Below are 18,266 nucleotides of genomic sequence, written 5' to 3'. Positions count from 1 at the left end.
ATCAGAATTAATTATTCTAAAAGCAACATTGTGGGGCTGAATGTTGGTGAACCTCTATTGGAGGTATAGAGAGCTGTTGGGGTGTAAGTTGGAGAGGCTCCTTATCATCTATTTGGGAATGCCTCTTGGGGGGAACCCGAGAAGTCAAAGTTTTTGGGACCCGGTAGTGGAAAAATGTGAGAAAAGATTGGCCACATGGAAGAAAAGCTTTCTTTCAAAAGGTGGAAGACTCACACTAATTAAGGCTTCCCTCGCTAACCTACCAACCTACTTTTTGTCGGTTTTCCGAATCCCAAGCAAAGTAAAAAGCAAGATTGAAAAACTACAATGGGATTTCCTTCGGGAAGGGGGTGGTAAAAACAAGTGTCATCTAGTAAGCTGGAAGTAGGTTTGTAAGCCAAAGGAAGTTGGTGGTTTGGGACTAGGACATATTAAAGAAAGGAACTTGGCCCTTCTTGAAAAAAATGACTTTGGAGATATCCCTTGGAGATGGAAGCTTTGTGGACAAAAATCATCAAGAGCAAGTACGGGAAACATGCCAACGGTTGGGATAGCAAGGTCCACTTGAACCAAGTCAAAGCATCAAACCCTTGGAAAGGTATTACTTCTATCTATGATATTTTTCTTGTTTTTGTTAGATACCAGGTAGGGAATGGTAATAGAATCAAATTCTAGTCTGATTTGTGGTGAGGGGAGGACACCCTCGCTAACTCCTATCCTAGAATCTTTAACCTGTCCCTTTCCAAAGAAGCCACGGTTGCCTCTAGCCTCAACCCCTCACCCTTTGGAACAACCTGGAACCTAAACCTGAGAAGGCCTCTAAGGGAAATAGAAATTATTGATATAGCTAATTTGCTAAACTCCCTTGATGAGGTCTACATCTCTCCCACTACCCCTGACGAAAGAATTTGGAAACCTAACCTTGCTGGTAAGTTCTCCTCTAACTCCTCCTTCAAGGCTCTAGTGTTAGAAGACCTAAGACCTCCTTTTCCGACTAAGAAAGTATGGAGACCACACATCCCCCGTAGAGTCTCTTTCTTTGTGTGGGAGGCCTGTTTAAAGAGAATAAGCACATGCGAGTTGCTGCAGAAAAAGTTTAAAGGAAGATTATGCATCTCTCCTCATGTTTGTCCTCTTTGTCTTGGTGATGGGGAGACAACGGACCACATCCTTCTCCACTGCCCGATCACTAGAAAGGTTTGGTACTTCTGCCTAAACCTAGTGGGTTACAACTGGGTGTTCCCGGAGAGGGTGGTGAACATCTTGTTGCAATGGCAAGGCAGAAGGCTTGGAAAAAGAGGAAGATTTTACTGGAATACAGTGACCCATGCAGTCTTGTGGGGTATTTGGGAAGAAAGGAACATTAGAACCTTTGAAAATAAAGCTAGAAATATTGAAGATCTAACTTCCTACATCACACATCTCTGCAATCTTTGGGTAATTAACTCTGAAGTGTTCAAGGGGCTCTCCCTAAATGATCTCCAGAGAAACCTACCGGAAATCCTACACTCCTCTCCAATTTCTGAGTGGACTATAAGATAGGCTCCTAGAGAAGGGGGAGGAACGGTTCTAAACTTTGACAGTAGCACCCAAGGTTCCACAAGCCAAGCAGGAATTGTGATAAGAACCCCATTAGACGACTTGCTCTAGGAACTCTTGAATCAAGTTGTTATGCACATTCAGAAGCTAGAAAACAAGTTGTAGTTGATAAGATTAGAACCTTAAGGAAACTAAGTCCCTAAAGAATCCAATCTTGAAGACACCACAAAGGTTGATCACTCCCTTGATGAGTCAAGATATTCTATTCTATCAAGAACACAAGAAGGCAAAGCTAAGCTTGCTGAAAATACCTCTATATTATTGATGATCTCGTTTTACATAATTGTAGCCTTTATATAGGCATGTAAACATCATTATCTTATAAGGAAACACCTAATCTAATGATGATCCCTTTAATTTAGGAAAACAAATCTGCCTTGATAAAGGAATCATTCTAAAAGACTACAACTAATGACAACTAAGCATAGAAAAGTCAAAGTAAAACAAAACAAGACAAAAACAAACCCATCAATACATCTTAGCATGCGGATTGGGCCTTTTCTTATCATGTCCATGCGCCTTGGTCTTATGTCATTGATTCCAAGCTTTGTTGTTCAAGATCTAAGCCTTGTACATTGTCTTGCACATAAAGATAGGTGATTATCCTTGGTGAAGCTTTGGAAACTTCTAGAACAGTCTTAGAATCTTTTAGAATAGCCTCTTTGTCATGCACTTCCATGATTAAGCCTTGTAAAATCTCTTTCATCATCTTTGTTCTTGCCCTAGTCATTGGACCACCGATTCCTTGCAAAGGATCTTGAGAATATTTGGGAATATTAGCTTAAGCCATTTGGCCAGCACCTCGATCTCCATTAAATTGGGGGTGTAATTCAAGGGGAAAGGGGGAATATTTGCTGGGCTTACAATGGTCCGATTGAGAGGGCTGATGCCACAAAGGCTGAGGTTTTGGCAGCACTCACAGGAATTTGCCTCGCCAAGCAACTAGGATTATCCTCCTTAACAATTAAAGGGGATTCTGCAAATGTTATAGCTTGGTTACAGGATAAAGGAGGGCCTTGGAGATTAGCCCACTTTTTAGTGGAAGCCAGGGACATCCTAGACTCTATGAATGTGAAGTTGGTCTAGATTCCTAGGGAGCAAAATTCTATTGCTAATTTCCTAACAAAATCAGGGGTCTCTAGAGATTTCTTGTTTAGTGACAGTTGTTTGCCTTTGTAAGCTGGCCAAGCCTCTCTTGGCTTCAATACATCCTCTCATGTACTTCTGCTTGTTTCTTCTTTAATAAAAAGTTACCTTTGATTCAAAAATAATTACTAACTTTGCCAAATGGCAGTAATTTAATTATTGATTAAAATTAATTACCGATTATAATTACTAACCATTACTGATTATAATTACTAACTATTACTGACTATAAATATCAAACCCGATTTTATTTATAAACCTAGTTTAGATAAATATTATTATCTATTTATTTTAATCCGATTTTAATAAATACTGATTATTACAATAATTTAATAAATATATAATTAGTGATTATAATTAATAATTACTGTTATTATAAATATTGTTAATAAATAGATATTTACTTTAATTTTACTTAAAATTAAAATTATAAATACTATTAATAAATTTAGTAATTATTGTTATATTAAAAATAATTAAAAATGTTATTAAAAATATTGTTATTGATTATTTAATAAAATATTATAATTATTGACTATTATTGATAAATACTATTAATTTAATTTAATTTTGGTAATTATTAATTTAATGAATATTGTTAATACATCCTATTCATAAATTTAATAATTACTATTATATTAAAAATAATTAAATAATATTATTAAAACTATCATTACTAATTATTTAATAAAATATTATAATTACTTACTATTATTGATAAATGCTGTTATTTATTAAATATTAAAATAATGTTTGTCTTTTTGCTTATTGAATTTCTTTGGTTTAAATTTTTGGGTTTTGTGCTTTGAAGGTTGTTATATAATGTTAGTTAAAAATGCTTTTTGCATTTAGCTAAATTAATTGTTTCAATGTTCTAAATATCAACACGGGCCAGTACGCCTTGTGTTGGTGCCTTTTTTTTATGTTTTTACTTATTTTTTTTCGAAATCGGTTCAAAGGGGCCAATTTAAGGCCTAGCTCCCCTTTGAACTAGTGGCTGACCCAATACAACCCATGTAGGGGTGTATTAGGAAGCCATCGGCATGATACATTTCGGCCGATATGGGCCAATATTTGAACCTTGAATTGCTTTGGTTTACATTTATATATTTTGTGCTTTGAAGATTGTTACATATTGTAAGTTAAAAATAGTGCTATTTGATTTTTTTTTGAAATTTAATAACTGTTATACCTAAAATTGTCAAATAATGTAACAATAACAATTGTAAAATAACTATAAAGATTATCAAATATAATTTAAAAGAAATTACCATTATTAGACATAAATTACCAATATTTATACAAAAAATTACTAAAATAAATCAAAAGAAATTATCACAAATTAGTAGACTTTAGGATGATAATTACTTGAAATTATCAAATAATATAATCCTAAATACATTAAAATAATTTGCCAAAAATTATCATAAATTAGTAGAAATGTCCAAAAAAATAGCCACTAAATTCAATAAAATTGATAAATTACTAGAACTTACCAATAAACTATCATATAATAAATATAATACATTAGAATATATTTACCAAAAAATTAGTATATAATAGAAGTTAGTAGAAATTATATAATAGAACTAATTTCCACTAATCGACCAATAAACTATCTTATAAAAAAGTATAAAAAATAAGTATATATTGACCAAGAATTCTCATAAATTAGTATAATATAAATTACCAGAAATTAGTAGAACTTAGCCAAAAATAACCACTAATTTCCATAAAATATTATATTTTCCAAGAATTATCATAATTTATTATATAATAGAAATTACCAGAAATTAGTAGAACTTAGGGAAAATAACCATTAATTTCCATAAAATATGATAAAATAGATGAAATTAGTATAACTTTGTAAAAATAACCATTAAATTCCAAAAATTAGTAGAACTTAGGATGATAATTAATTCAAATTATCTAATAATATGAACCTAAATAAATTACAATAATTTATCAAAAATTGCATTTTGTTTTATTATGCATTGCACGGATCCCCGCTAGTTCATTAATTTATATCAACCAATTCTACTAAGGCAATCAAAAGGTGGGAATGGTTGAAAGGTGGCCCGTTCAATCACGAATTCAGGATGATTTGGATTCCTAGGTGTTGTCAGAAAAACACAAATTAATTAGGTAAAAGCTTCGAAAGACCTTGTCGAATCCTGCTGTCGACGTTTTATTTCCACGTATTTATTTTGGCGCGTAATTTGGAGGATAACCCTTACTTTAGTTGCCGATGGATGGGAGGATGATACCAACTCACAAAATAGAAAAAACATCTTTCGTCTAATCGTCTTTGTATAATTCTTTCCTAGGCCGTAAAACACGTAGGACTCCAGCTCTTAGACCAGTGCGTAGACGCTCACAGCTTTGCTTTATTCAAGTCCCAGCCTAAAGGTTTCAACCATCACATCGTATAGAAGAAAACCTTGAATTCTTGTTCTAGGCGAAAACCCTAGTTTTGTGTTTGCTTCTAGAATCCTAGAAAACCTAGCTTAGTTCCTCAGACATGGCGACGAATGTGCCGAACTTAGACTGCCGGATGTACGAAGCAAAGTACCCAGAAGTTGACATGGCGGTAATGATTCAAGTGAAGAACATTGCCGATATGGGAGCTTATGTTTCTCTTCTTGAGTACAATAACATAGAGGGTATGATTTTGTTCTCGGAACTCTCTCGTCGTCGGATTCGCAGTGTGAGCAGTTTGATAAAGGTAGGACGACAAGAGCCGGCTATGGTTCTTAGGGTTGATAAGGAGAAAGGTTATATTGATCTCAGCAAGAGAAGGGTGTCGGAGGAAGATATTCAGGCATGCGAGGAGAGGTATAACAAGAGTAAACTTGTTCATTCCATCATGCGCCATGTTGCAGAGACGATGCAATTTGATTTAGAGGTACATGGATCCATGCTCTTTTGCCCTTATATCTGCGATATTTGTGTTAGGATAAGGTTTCAAATCCTGAAGTTCCGGCCTGTCGATGGCTATGCTTCTTTCAGATTTGAAAGCTAGTTCAAGTTTTAGAAGCTCTCATTCTGTTAGATTCAAGTAGAAGCTCAATTCGGTCGAATTGATTTAATTAATTCGTAAACAATTCTTTTTAGTGTAACAAGTTTACTTGTTTTTTTTAACCGGTGCTGTAGTGTACTTCGCATAAGGAATCTTAGCTGTTAGATGGTAATTATTGCCAAAATATATATTAGGCACTTTGCCCATTCTTCCCTAATTGATACAGATACAGAGCTATATCTTTCAGATTCGAAGAGTGCTTGGCAGAAACTCTTAACCTTTTCGTCCTTCATATGGACCTCTGTTATAGACACACCACCCGGCAGCGCACTGTGGCGCAGTGATAGGCAGCAGCACGCACAGCGGGCCGCCCGCCGCCAGCTACACCATCCCTTATCTTATCTTGTCCTTATCTTATCTTAAAAGTGTGTTACCATTAGGAATAGGTAATTAGGAGTTTGATTTCAAGTTGGAGTTTGAGTTTAATTAGGAATTTCCTTCTGTAATCTCCTATTTGAGGAGCTACGAATTGAAATAAAGGCATTTAGTTTTCCCAGTCAAGAGAAGAGTAAGGAGAGTTCGGGTGGTCTCTTGGACAAATCACCAATTAGGAGAGTTCGGGTGGTCTCTTGGACAAATCACCCATTAGGAGAGTTCGGGTGGTCTCTTGGACAAATCACCCATTCGGTTTTCCACAATAGGTTCTGCACGCAAGGGCGCACGCAAGGGAAAGCATGGCTTCCTCCCCGTGGACCGACCTGTGACGAGATCCTACGCGCGGGCCCATAACAACCTCTTCGTCTTGCTCTGCATGCCTAAGTACCATTTTTTCATGTCCTTCTAAGCCTGTAGTTAGCTGTCAAATCCAAAATTAGCTGCTATAAGAGTGGTATCTCTCGTTTACCTACCACATCCTAGTTTTTATTTGTTAAACGATCTTCATATCTTTATCAGTTGAACAAGAGCACACAACGAGTGATTATAACTACATGACATGATATGGTTTTCTTGATCAGGCCGTCCAAACTAAGGACCCTACTTCTTTCTCATGTTCATTTGAATCAATGTGACATGAGAACTAGGAAACCTATTTCGTCTGTTTTGTCTCCTGAGAACCTTAGGGACCATTTCTTCATGTGATGGCTTTCTGAAAAGCCTTATAAACTGGATGGTCTATAATGAGAGACTTGGGCTGTTATTGGAGATAAGGTAGGTAACTTTAGGTTATTTTTATTTTGTTTAGACTTTAGAGACTCTTTTAATCCTTACCTCATACATTTCTTGTATAATTCATTTGTAACATAGAAGAGAAAAAAGGGGGTTTTCTTTTTGCCTTGGAGAATTACTTTATTTGAGTTAATTGTATTCTCACTGGTATGAGAGTTAATTTTTGCAAAAGCAGTATTGTGGCTATCAACTCAGTGGAAGTGGATCTTCTAGAAAATTTCAAAGCGTTATTGGGGTGCAAAGTGGAGAATCTCCCCATTACCTACCTTGGGATGCCTCTTGGTGGGAATCCAAAATCCCTCAACTTTCGGAGTCCTGTGTTGGAGAAATGCGAGAAGAAACTAGTGACTTGGAAAAAGTGTTATCTCTCCAAAGGGGGTAGGCTTACTCTCTTAAAGGCCTCCTTATCAAATCTTCCGGTCTACTTTCTCTCTGTCTTCCAGATTCCGACCAAAGTCAGAAATCATATTGAGAAGCTTCAAAGGAATTTTTTTGGGAAGGTGGTGGAGATAGGAGAAACCATTTAGTCAGCTAGAAACAAGTATGCAGACCAAAAGAGGAAGGCGGTTTGGGTATTGGACAACTTAAAGAGAAAAATTCCTCTCTTCTAGGCAAATGGCTCTAGAGATTTCTGAAAGAACCTAATGCTTTTTGGATTGCTGTCATCTCAAGTAAATATGGACAAAATACAAACGGGTGGGGTAGCAATCTCCATTTGAACAGGATAAAGGCCATTAATCCTTGGAAAGGTATATGTTCCATTCATGCTTCTTTCTTTCTTTTTATAAGGTATAAAGTGGGAAATGGTTCTAAAATTAAATTTTGGAAAGATCTTTGGTGGGGGGAATCTACCTTGGATGCCTCTTTCCCTAGGCTGTTTAACCTCACCCTTGTCCAAGAAGCCTCTATTTCTGATTGCCTCCCAAACCAGTCTGCCGAGAATTCTTTAAACCTCCACCTCAGAAGACCCCTAAGGGACTCGGAGATTTTTGATTTAATAGCTTTAATCCAAACCCTCAAAGATTCCTATATATCCCCCTCTCATTCTAACACCCGAATATGGACCCTTCACCCAAATGGCGAATTCTCTTCCAAGTCTATGTTCAGGGCTTTGACTGCTGAAGATCAGCATCCCTCTTTTCCTTACAAGAAAATTTGGTGCAGCCACATCCTCTCAAGAGTTTGCTTCTTTGTATGGGAAGCCTGTCTCCAGAAAGTTAATACTTGTGATCTCCTTCAGAAAAAGCTTTTGGGAAGACGCTCCATTTCTCCTCATGTTTGTATTTTATGTCTCAGTGAGGGTGAATCTGTAGATCACATCCTTCATTGCAGCTTCATGATGGGAATGAAAATTATCATATTTTTATCCCTTAATATTCAGACTTTTATACTTATTTAGTGCCTAATTGGACTCACTATTCTTGTATTTTGATTTAGGGCACGAAAGAAGGCGTTAGGTGAAAAATAAGGCTAATCGGGTAATTTTGCACAGTTTCGGTGCCGTGTGGTAATTTGAGCATAACTCTCCCATCCGGACTCCGATTGAGATGATTCAAGATGCATTGGAAAGATAAGGAAAAACTCTACAACTTTCATGTTTTGAGTTTTGATAGATTCGGACTGCATCGAGGTCAAAATCGGGCCCGAAGTCTAAGCAACTCATAGATGAAGCCCAGTTCGCAGCAGAAGCCCAGCTCACAGAGAAGCCTTGCAGCGGCCCAAATCGTTGAGGAAGCCCAATACGAATTTAGCATGCAAGAATAAGAATCATCAAAGAGTCCTATCAGATTTAACTTTCTACTGTATTTCTAGAAAGATAAGAGAGATTAAGATTACCAGTTAAGAGATAGGAGTAGATTAGATCTAATCTAGGCATTATCTATTAGAGAACTAAACTCGCAATGGAGAAAGAACTCCTAAGAGGAGCAGGAGACAACTCCCTCCTAAGTCTATATAAAGGGGGCGGACTAGCACCCAAGGCACCATCAAATCCTCGAAGAGAGCTTCAGCCTTCAAGAAGAGCAATCAACAACCAAGGAGGAGGAAGCAGAGTTCGCCCCCTCTCACCTGGAAGCTGCGATTTCATCATGAAGTGTCTGTAAGGTTTTAATTTCTGGTTGAAAGGTTAGGGAAACTTTGATTCTATAAACATTGTGAGATCTAATTGATTTTTATTTCAGTTCATTGTTTATGGATATTCATATGTTTTCTGCAATTAACTGTGAAGATTATTTTTATTGATTAAGCAAGAAGGCGTCCTTGCTCATTCAATTAGAATAATCTATGGCCGATTGAACCTCCAGTTTCGTATATGATTGGTAGGTTTGATCATGGTGGCAACTAACAGAAATTGATTGCAAAAAAGTTTTCGATCTATGTTAGGAAAATGTATGATCTGGTTTAAACGGTCCGAGCTTGTGAGATCGCTGACCAGAATTGGGTCTCTCCCCTCTTAATGCTATTAATAGATTAAATCCTAAGAGCTTGTTCAGGACTGTCTATTAATAAGAGAAGCAATCAAAGAGCTTGTTTTTGTTGTTGAATAATACGAGTAGAGGCTGGCTGTTAGAGCTTATTAATGGCTATAACCAATTTATTCGTAAACATATGAATTTATCCTTGCATCGAGGATCAATGATAAGAATCAAAGCTGAACTTGTCCCTTCAACCAGAAGCTATCTCCCATCGATTTGATCCTTGCTTTCTGTTATTTTCTTTTATTTCATCTTATTTTCCTTAATTCAACAACCCCCTACTTCGTATATTTGGAAATAAATCCACCCAATCCCTGTGGAGACGACCTTGCTCATCACTATATACAAATATTTAAATTGAGCAGGACATTTTTCTTTGGTTGGATTCGACACCCACCACTTCACTCAAATGATATGGTCCCATTTCTTGAATATGGCAGGGTACAACTGGGCTTTTCCAAAACACATTATGGACAACTTGAATCAATGGCAAGGAATAGGGCTTAGCAAAGGGGGTAAAGTCTTTTGGCAATCAGTGCCTCATGCAGTAATGTGGGGCGTTTGGGATGAAAGAAATACTCGTATCTTTGACAATAAAAGCAGAACCTTGGAGGAGTTAATCTTAGATATTACCTATCTTTGCATCCTTTGATCGGTGAATTCAGATCTATTTAAAGGACTTTCAATCAATGATATTATTAGAAATATTCACCCCTTTCTGTTTCTGCCTCATCCTCAACAAACTCCCTTGAGGCATCCCGTTTCCATCAGTGAAGGTGTGATAACCCTTAATTTTTACGGTTGTGCCTTAGGCAATTCGGGCTTTGCAGGTATTGGTGGTATAGTAAGGGACGAAAGGGGCAATATCTACTGGAATTTTAGTGGCCCAATCAGTTGGGCCGACTCCACAAAGGCTGAAGTGATGGATACTCTCACCGGAATCAAGATAATTAAGAATTTGGATATTCAGAATTTGATCATTGCAGGTGATTCAGCAAATACAACAAAATGGTTAAGAGACAAAAAAGGGGGCCCTTGGAGACTTTATCACTATCTGACTGAAGCTTGGGATTCTTTGGATGGATTGAATGTTAACTTAGTTTGGATTCCTATGGAATACAATCATACTGCAGATGGCCTAGCTAAATTTGGTGTGTATTTGGAGCATCTGTATAGCAACAAGCTTCCTCCTTTGTCACTTGCAGGGGTCCCCCCCCATTTATTCTCAAAAAATCTTGGTTAAATTTTCTCAAAAAAAAAAGCTACTGCATTTCATTTCCTCCATCTCTGACTAAACAGCTTACACTTTGCACAGAGAGAGGGTACCGGGAGTTTTAATAGAGTTTTGGGTTGAGTTGGATTGACTGGCAGGACATATTTGGAATAAACATATATGCAAGGAAATATCTTATTTGCAGAAAGGCCAGTGATTTTTTTTTGAGAAAAGTTAACTTTTCATTAACAAAAGAGGGAAGGATTGCCTACCGAGAATCTCATGATTATGATATTCAGATATTAGTTAAATGACCTTTGGCCAAAATATAAATGTATAATTCTGTGTTGGGATATGGGAATTACTTTATTTGAGTTAATTGAATTCAGTAGTCTTATTAGTTTTAGGATTTTTGTTGTCCTATTGTCTTCTAATTAGTTGTGGATTAAGGCCTTATTTGTTTCTCTATTTTAAGTGTGTCTTGGAGGGTATATTGATGGGTCCATATTATCTTGTCTTATCTTAGTTCTAGAGTGATTAAAATCGTATCTTTTAATTTGTCCAGAGACGTGAATCAACAATATCTTATTAGTTTATAGATAAGGCCCAATTTAACGAGAATTTGTGGTGTGAATAATTTAATTAAAGTTGTTCATTTTATCGGTTTGATACCTTTGTAGATCTTATTCTCAATCTTTCTTTCTCTTTATTTTTTTCTTCCATAATTCTATGCTTTGCTTATGTTTTTCCCATTAAAACTAGTTATACTGTAATTCCTCAATTGTTTTTTCTCTTATTCTTGACTCTCTCCCTTCATGCTGTTTGGCAGTGGTATTGTTAACAATCGCAACATGCATTGCTAAAAGTTGCAGCAGCAACTGGATTTCTCCAGTACTGGAATACCTTCCAAACTCATTTCCTCTTTTAAATCTTCCATTTTCTCTTAACTCTATTACAATAATACAACCATTATTCCTCAACACCATGACATTTTCGCTTTCCCCATTTAGAAGTCTTATGTTCTTATCTTCCTTAAACTAGAGATGGGGTGCTAGTCCAGGGAAGGGAGCTTATTTGCATTAATTTGTGATCTGAGGAAGACAAATTGTGCATAAAAAAGAATATTATAGTAAAAAAATGCAGGAATACATCATGAATATTATAGTAAACAAAGGAACTGCTGTTTTAAGATTGTCATGAGTTGTGTCCTCAAGTGAACTTAGGAGGTAAGATGAGCTTTAATTTTCTTCTAATGTGTTTGTTTCATTTATTGAGGAAAAGTTGGAATTGGCTACATATAATTTTTTTTTTGGTTATGGTTCTAAGGGATATCATTGGATGCTTTAGTAATTTAAAGGTCATCCTGGGAAGTGAATGCTTGCATACCATGCATGCTTTCTTTCTAGCTGTAGAAGTTCATTCTAAGGGATTTCATTGGCACCATATATCATTTTCGGTGAGTGTCTCCATCTCTCTCTATCCTTACTCCTATCCCTCCCCCCTCCCCCTTCCATCCTTACCTCTTTTTCTCTCTAGATATATACAAGTTATCATTTTTGGGAAGTGCTTTCCTTTTTCTTTGCAGCATACATCAGTTTTTGACTTAATATGTCATTATAGGAGGTTTGTCTTCATCTCTTGGCAGCATGTATCCCATCCTGGAAGTTTGTGTATGCTCAAGAATAAAAAAGAAAAGGAATGAAATTTCTTCTTACTATCGGGTGGATCCAAGAAATCTTGATAATTTGGCCCCATGCATCTAATTTTTAGAAATCCCAAGATATTTATTTTCTTCTAATTGAAGAAGTTTTGTGTTTGTTTTACATAAACAGTCCAGACCATATCTTTTTGTCCTTATGTTTTGTAGTATGACTAAAAACTTGTGGGTATGCTTGTGGACTCTATCCATTTTATTCTGCTGCGCCACTTGCTGAATGTTGGTCTTTAATTGTTACAGAATCTGTATATCCATGTTGGCTGGCCATTGTACCGCAAATATGGGCATGCTTTCGAGGTTGTATCCTAAAGCTTTTATTTTATAAACCTATTTAAATTTTCAGAGATCATTAGCTCATGATATTGAAGTTGGGCAGCCTAAATATTCTTCTTTGAGCAGGCATTTAAGCTAATTGTGACTGATCCTGATTCTGTTCTAAATTCGCTCACTCGTGAAATTAAAGAAGTTGGTCCTGATGGCCAGGAGGTAATGAAAGTATACTTGAGATTTAGATGTCATTATCTGAGTTGATACTCAAGCTTGTTTCCCATTCATTTATCTTACAGGTGACTAAAGTAGTGCCTGCTATGTCAGATGAGGTGAAAGATGCCTTGATAAAAAATATTAGGAGGAGAATGACTCCTCAACCACTGAAGATTCGTGCAGACATTGAAATGAAATGTTTTCAGTTTGATGGGGTTTTGCACATCAAGGTCTTGATTGTGCACATCTTTTGTCATACTTCTTTCCCAAGATTGCCCAATGTGTTGTTTAGCCTTAAACATTGTATTTAATGTTTGTATTCAATTTTGTAGGAGGCCATGCGAAAAGCTGAAGCTGCTGGCAATATTGATTGTCCAGTGAAGATTAAACTAGTTGCTCCTCCACTCTATGTTCTTACAACTCAAACTCTTGACAAGGTCAGTGGAAACTTCTTTAATTTTTAGCATTAAGGTCAGTGGAAACCTTGCAATCCAGTTGTTATGGTTTTGTGTGCTTTTGATTCATGCAATTTCTGCTGCCCAAAAACAAATGCAGAACTGATTTTCTTCTACGATGCCATTTTAGTAGGTAGCCTGATCAGCTCTTTGTTGTTGTTCTTCCCTGCTTTGTTTGCATGTGTGTTTTGTGAACTTAAGTTCCAATATGTGGTCTGGTTCTATCTGAATTAAAGGGTGGAGCCCAAGTGAAAAGGAACTTGTGTTTGTCAATTTTGTTTGGATTGGACTGTTGGAGCTACTTCCTGCCATTCCCATGTTACTGTATAATAAGAAGGAAAGGAATGAACAAAATTATAGAACCAACAGTTTTCCTTATAGGCATTTGATAATATATATATATATAATGAATAAACCTAGTTCTTTTCGGTAGGAGTGGGCGCGTGGGCGCTTTAGTGGATTGAAGCTAAAACTTAGAACTAAGTTTAAATCTAAAAGGAAAATGTGGACTCTAGGATGGGCAGCCTACAATCATGCAAATGCAACTACCACAGGATAAATTGAACAAAAAGAGTATTGATTTCTTTCAGAGGTTGTTGCTCATGTTGTTACTTTTTCACTGTAAAAACTTCTTTGATTGTTATTTACTGCCAAAATATTAAATGCATATCATTATAAAGCATAATGAAGAAATCTAATGTATAAAAGTATGAATTTTGACATGCTGACTGAAGCTCTAACATCAAACCAATGACTTTTTTATGTTTCCAAAATGTAAGCCCAACCCACAAATTTTAACACAATCTGGCATTTGACCTAGAGTCTCAACCAAACCAACCTGAGCATATAAAAAGCCAATCCCAAACTAAGGTTAACAAAGCTTAGTACCTGTTAAAATTTGAGGAAAAAGTAACAAAAAGATAGAATGGTGCACGTGAGAGTACTGGTCTGCACAGTATATAAACAAAAAGACAACTCACTCCTTATCTAAAAGCTAGGCAGGCAAATTGTTAGTCTTTGTATATAAAAAAAGGTCCTCTCTATCCCGGATCTGGTGAGAATATCGGCAATAGAACTCTCTTGGGGTCCATTTATGTCTTCCATTTAATGAAGCCATAATTTATATAATTTGGTTGAAAAAATGCTTTGGTCTCTGAGGCCTACTTCCAACTTTCTGTCACTACTCAATTGCATTCTTAGAGTGGCCTCAATTGCCAGGGATGAGACCTGAAGTTGTATATCATTTTATGAGCCCCCATGGAATCTGCATCCATAATGGATCCACTAAAGGGCCTAAATGTCATGCCTGATAGAGTTTCCACCATACTAAAGCCCATACGTGGTTGGTGGAGAAGAATGGACTCTATTAGGAGGGTTCATAGGAGAGGATAAAATGATTTTCTATATGTTTGTTCATAGATCATTGTAAGAAATTCCTTTGAACTCCTTTCGTTGGAAGCATCCATGAGCTAAGCATGGACAGCATCCTAACTCTTAAAACCTTAAGGGGTGTTCTTTGTTTTAAAACATCCTCTTATTTCTTTCTTCTCATGTGCACCCGATCACGACATGGGTAATGACCTCCTAGTAGTTTTTACCCTTAAATCCAAGTCTTTGCCCTCTCCATTGATTGAACAAGTCCTCAATGCTCCATGGAGTTTGTCCTATGGAAATAGCCATCCCTGCCAAGTCCAAGAAAAAACTGCCAAAATTGCCTGGTTAGGAGGTAAGGGTTGACTTTTTCTTCCTGAAGGCACTTGAAACAGACATATGGTCAAATGTATGATCATCTCATTCTTTTCCTCTGCAATAGGTCCAAGTATTGGTTTGTCACATGCTTTTGAAACAAAGTGAAACTCTAGTTGGAGTGCTGGACTGTGAATGGAGAGCCGAAGTATTCTTTAGGAAGAAAGGACTAGCATTGGTATTTTCCATGATAGAGGAAAAGGATTATTTGAGTGTGAATATTCTAGGTGTGGCAAGAGCAGATGAAAGTCTATGGAACATTCCAGTTTCCAGGATAGACCATGTTTTCTTGATGAAATGAAGGATATGATACTGCAGCCTTCATTCTGGAGGTGTAAAAGTCTGGGTTCTAAATGGAGCGTGATCCATTTTCACCCATGGTCCATGATAGTATGGGTCGACCTTGAGATCTCTTTCTTTGACAATTTTGTGCTAATACATTTCTTTTCCATGGCTAGAGATAATTCTTCTGGCATCTTTCTGAATGTCTTGTTTTCAGTGTTTGAACCCACCGTTGATCCAGACTTTCAGTCTATTGAGCCTGTTGCCTGGAGGAGATAGGAGAAAACAATTTGCAACCCAGACCTATTAAATGCTAAAAACTCATTAACTTGGTCAGTGAACCCTTGACTTGTTTGAACAATTTACCAGGTGACTATTTAGTAAATGCTTACAAAATTTTTGTTATTAAATATTTGAAACCTAAAGACACATAATTTATACATAGTAGGTGGACTTGTTTTGTCTCTTCACAGACTGGCTATGAGTGTGTTGCTAAGTTGCCACAGACCTCCTCCCCCTCCTCTCCCATTTTTCCTTATTCTTTGGTTGTTCCTCTTCAATCATTTTTTAAATCTTTCTATCTATTTTGGGACATTATAGTGTATATAAGGGAGGACATTATTTTTGTCCCCCCTAATCTAAAATCCTTTTATCTTAGGTCTCAAATCTAATGTTTATAGAACATTTACATTCCAAATGGTTTGATCCAGATTGAACTGTTACCAAAAGGAACTATGCCTTTTATTTTGGTGGGAGTCCTATTTCACTTTTATCATTTCATGTATGAAATACATGTACTTGCATAAGGCACCTCAAAGTATGACATGTTCCTCAGGGTGTCTTTCTAGTAGCCTTGGAGGATTACTGAAAGTGCAATTAAAGCTGTTATCATTTATACTTGTTGCTTATATGATGATTATTTATTTATTTTACTTCACCATTGTTGTCTACTTATCTCATATCATGTCTGTTGTGGATGTCAGGAACAAGGAATATCAATTCTTAATAATGCAATCAGAGCCTGCACCGATGAAATAGAGCGTCACAAGGGAAAACTTGTAGTGAAGGAAGCACCTAGAGCTGTAAATACCGATCTCTTCACTCTCTTGAATCTTTTAATACTTGGCTGTTTATGTATGTGGTTTTTACTTTTTATTTCTTGAAAACTATTGAATTCTTGGCTTAATTCATTTGGACATAATACAATATTGAAGATGCTTATATCATGCGAAATTTTGTTCTTTCATGTTATGGGATTAAACTTGTATACTGTTGTTGTAGGTGAGCGAGCGTGAGGATAAATTACTTGCCGAGCACATGGCTAAATTGCGTCTTGACAATGAAGAAGTTAGTGGCGATGAAGGCAGTGAAGAAGAGGAAGATACGGGGATGGGAGAAATTGATCTGGAAAACACAGCGTCTGGGATAACAGAGTAGAATTGCAACAAATAGATTGAGCATTCTTTTTTTTCTTTGTTTAATTTTTCGTTGGCATGCTTGATAGTAGTTGTATAGAATGGATTTTCATTTTCTGTATCATTAACCCCTTTTCCGATCTAGCTATATTTTTTCAACAGGTTTTTTCTAGTTGAGAATTGAAATATTCCCCGAGTTAATTTGGAGGTTACTGTTTTGAGAAATACATAAACATAACTATATTCCAAGGCTCATGTCTTTTATATAGCAATTACCCTTTCAAACAAGGTTAGAAATGCTATACATATCAGAAAGGCAAATTTAGAAGATGTATTGAGATACGCTTTGGATATATATGGATATTGATGAAAATTTAAGATATGTATGGAAACACGTGGAAATGCTATAAATATTTTAATAAATTATAAATAAATATTAATATCACTAAATATAGGACCTAAATAAGCTATTTATACACAATGTTCGAAGTATAGACATGTATCAGCTCGTATCGGTTGGCGTGTATCATTTTGGGGGCTCCTCGATATGTCCCTATAGAGGGTGTATTGGAGTTCTGACCAGACCAGTTCAGGGGGTGGAGGAGCCTTAAACCGGCCCCCAGAATTGGTTTTGAAAAAAAAAAGTAAAAAAAGTACTAATATAGCCTAATATGCCCCTATTAGCATATCGGGTGTATCGATATTTTGAACTTTGTTTATACATAAAAGTCATGTTTTAATAGGTTTTATGAAAAAACATATTATAATCAACGAACGAGAACAAAAATATACTATCTAATAAAGTATTTAATTCAGTTCCAATCTTCCAAGTTCCAACTTCAAATTTTAAATATATTATAATTTATAAATTTAACATTTGAATTCCAATATAATTTTTACAACTTTACATGTGATGAAGGAAGATTTGGCCCGACCTCGTAATCACTCAACACGTGGCAAAGGCAAACAGCTCGGCACAATAGCGCGCCCAGGGCGCGAACACCAAAGGGAGGAACCAGCAGTCCGAATTCCCTACCAGCAATCCGAACTCCCTACAAGGAGCCCGAACTCTCCCTTAGGCCCCGAGCCTCACACAAGGCAATGACCCGAACTGGCCCGCCTCATGGCAGTTCGGGACACTCCCCTATCCAAACTCAAGACTTCACCTCGCTCACCACTCCAGCACTTCGCCTCTAGGACGCCGAATTGAACAAACGTACTATACTTGACACCGAGGAGGTCCGTATCCAAGGGCGGCGCACCTGACTGACTTGGGATCTGACGCTTGACAGCCGCACTTCAACGACCACCTGCCACCGTCATCGCCAGTCGTAGAGACGGCTCCGACAAAGAGAGCAGTGGCGGTTCTGTCCAGCAGAGGGGATGACACCCGAACTGGCAGGAGCCCAGAGGTAATCATACCCGACTTGATAGAAGCTTAGGAGTGAGTGCACGAGGTGGTTATAAAAGGTTCCCTACCCCCCAAGAAC

The 18,266-nt window shown here is 36.9% G+C and overlaps 1 protein-coding gene across 2 annotated transcripts; it reads left to right on the top strand.

The window, feature by feature from the left end:
- Positions 1-4,993: 4,993 nt before the first annotated feature.
- Positions 4,994-17,025, top strand: LOC104602529 (eukaryotic translation initiation factor 2 subunit alpha homolog). Of its 2 annotated transcripts, XM_088897570.1 has the most exons (8): positions 5,530-5,650; positions 11,508-12,134; positions 12,636-12,692; positions 12,795-12,881; positions 12,962-13,108; positions 13,211-13,315; positions 16,345-16,443; positions 16,643-17,025. In XM_088897570.1, exons 2-8 carry the CDS (start codon positions 11,910-11,912, stop codon positions 16,796-16,798), a joined length of 876 nt encoding a protein of 291 aa, XP_088753696.1. In that variant the 5' UTR covers positions 5,530-5,650; positions 11,508-11,909; the 3' UTR covers positions 16,799-17,025. The 2 variants fall into 2 exon arrangements, with proteins under 2 accessions (XP_010264559.1, XP_088753696.1); XM_010266257.2 differs by lacking the exon at positions 11,508-12,134 and having other exon boundaries at positions 4,994-5,650.
- Positions 17,026-18,266: the final 1,241 nt, after the last annotated feature.

The sequence above is a fragment of the Nelumbo nucifera genome, chromosome 2 (assembly GCF_055504915.1).
Source record: "Nelumbo nucifera cultivar China Antique chromosome 2, China Antique-T2T, whole genome shotgun sequence".
In the NCBI taxonomy this organism is placed as follows: domain Eukaryota; kingdom Viridiplantae; phylum Streptophyta; class Magnoliopsida; order Proteales; family Nelumbonaceae; genus Nelumbo; species Nelumbo nucifera.
Note: the sequence above shows the minus strand (reverse complement) of the source record. Positions and strands in the feature narration are given on the sequence as shown.

Excerpts from the sequence above, each read along its gene's own strand:
- LOC104602529 (XM_010266257.2), top strand. The coding sequence starts at position 5,267 with ATGGCGACGAATGTGCCGAACTTAGACTGCCGGATGTACGAAGCAAAG. Across the intron at positions 12,693-12,794 it reads AATATGGGCATGCTTTCGAG|GCATTTAAGCTAATTGTGAC; the intron begins GTTGTATCCTAA and ends TTCTTTGAGCAG. Across the intron at positions 16,444-16,642 it reads TGAAGGAAGCACCTAGAGCT|GTGAGCGAGCGTGAGGATAA; the intron begins GTAAATACCGAT and ends CTGTTGTTGTAG.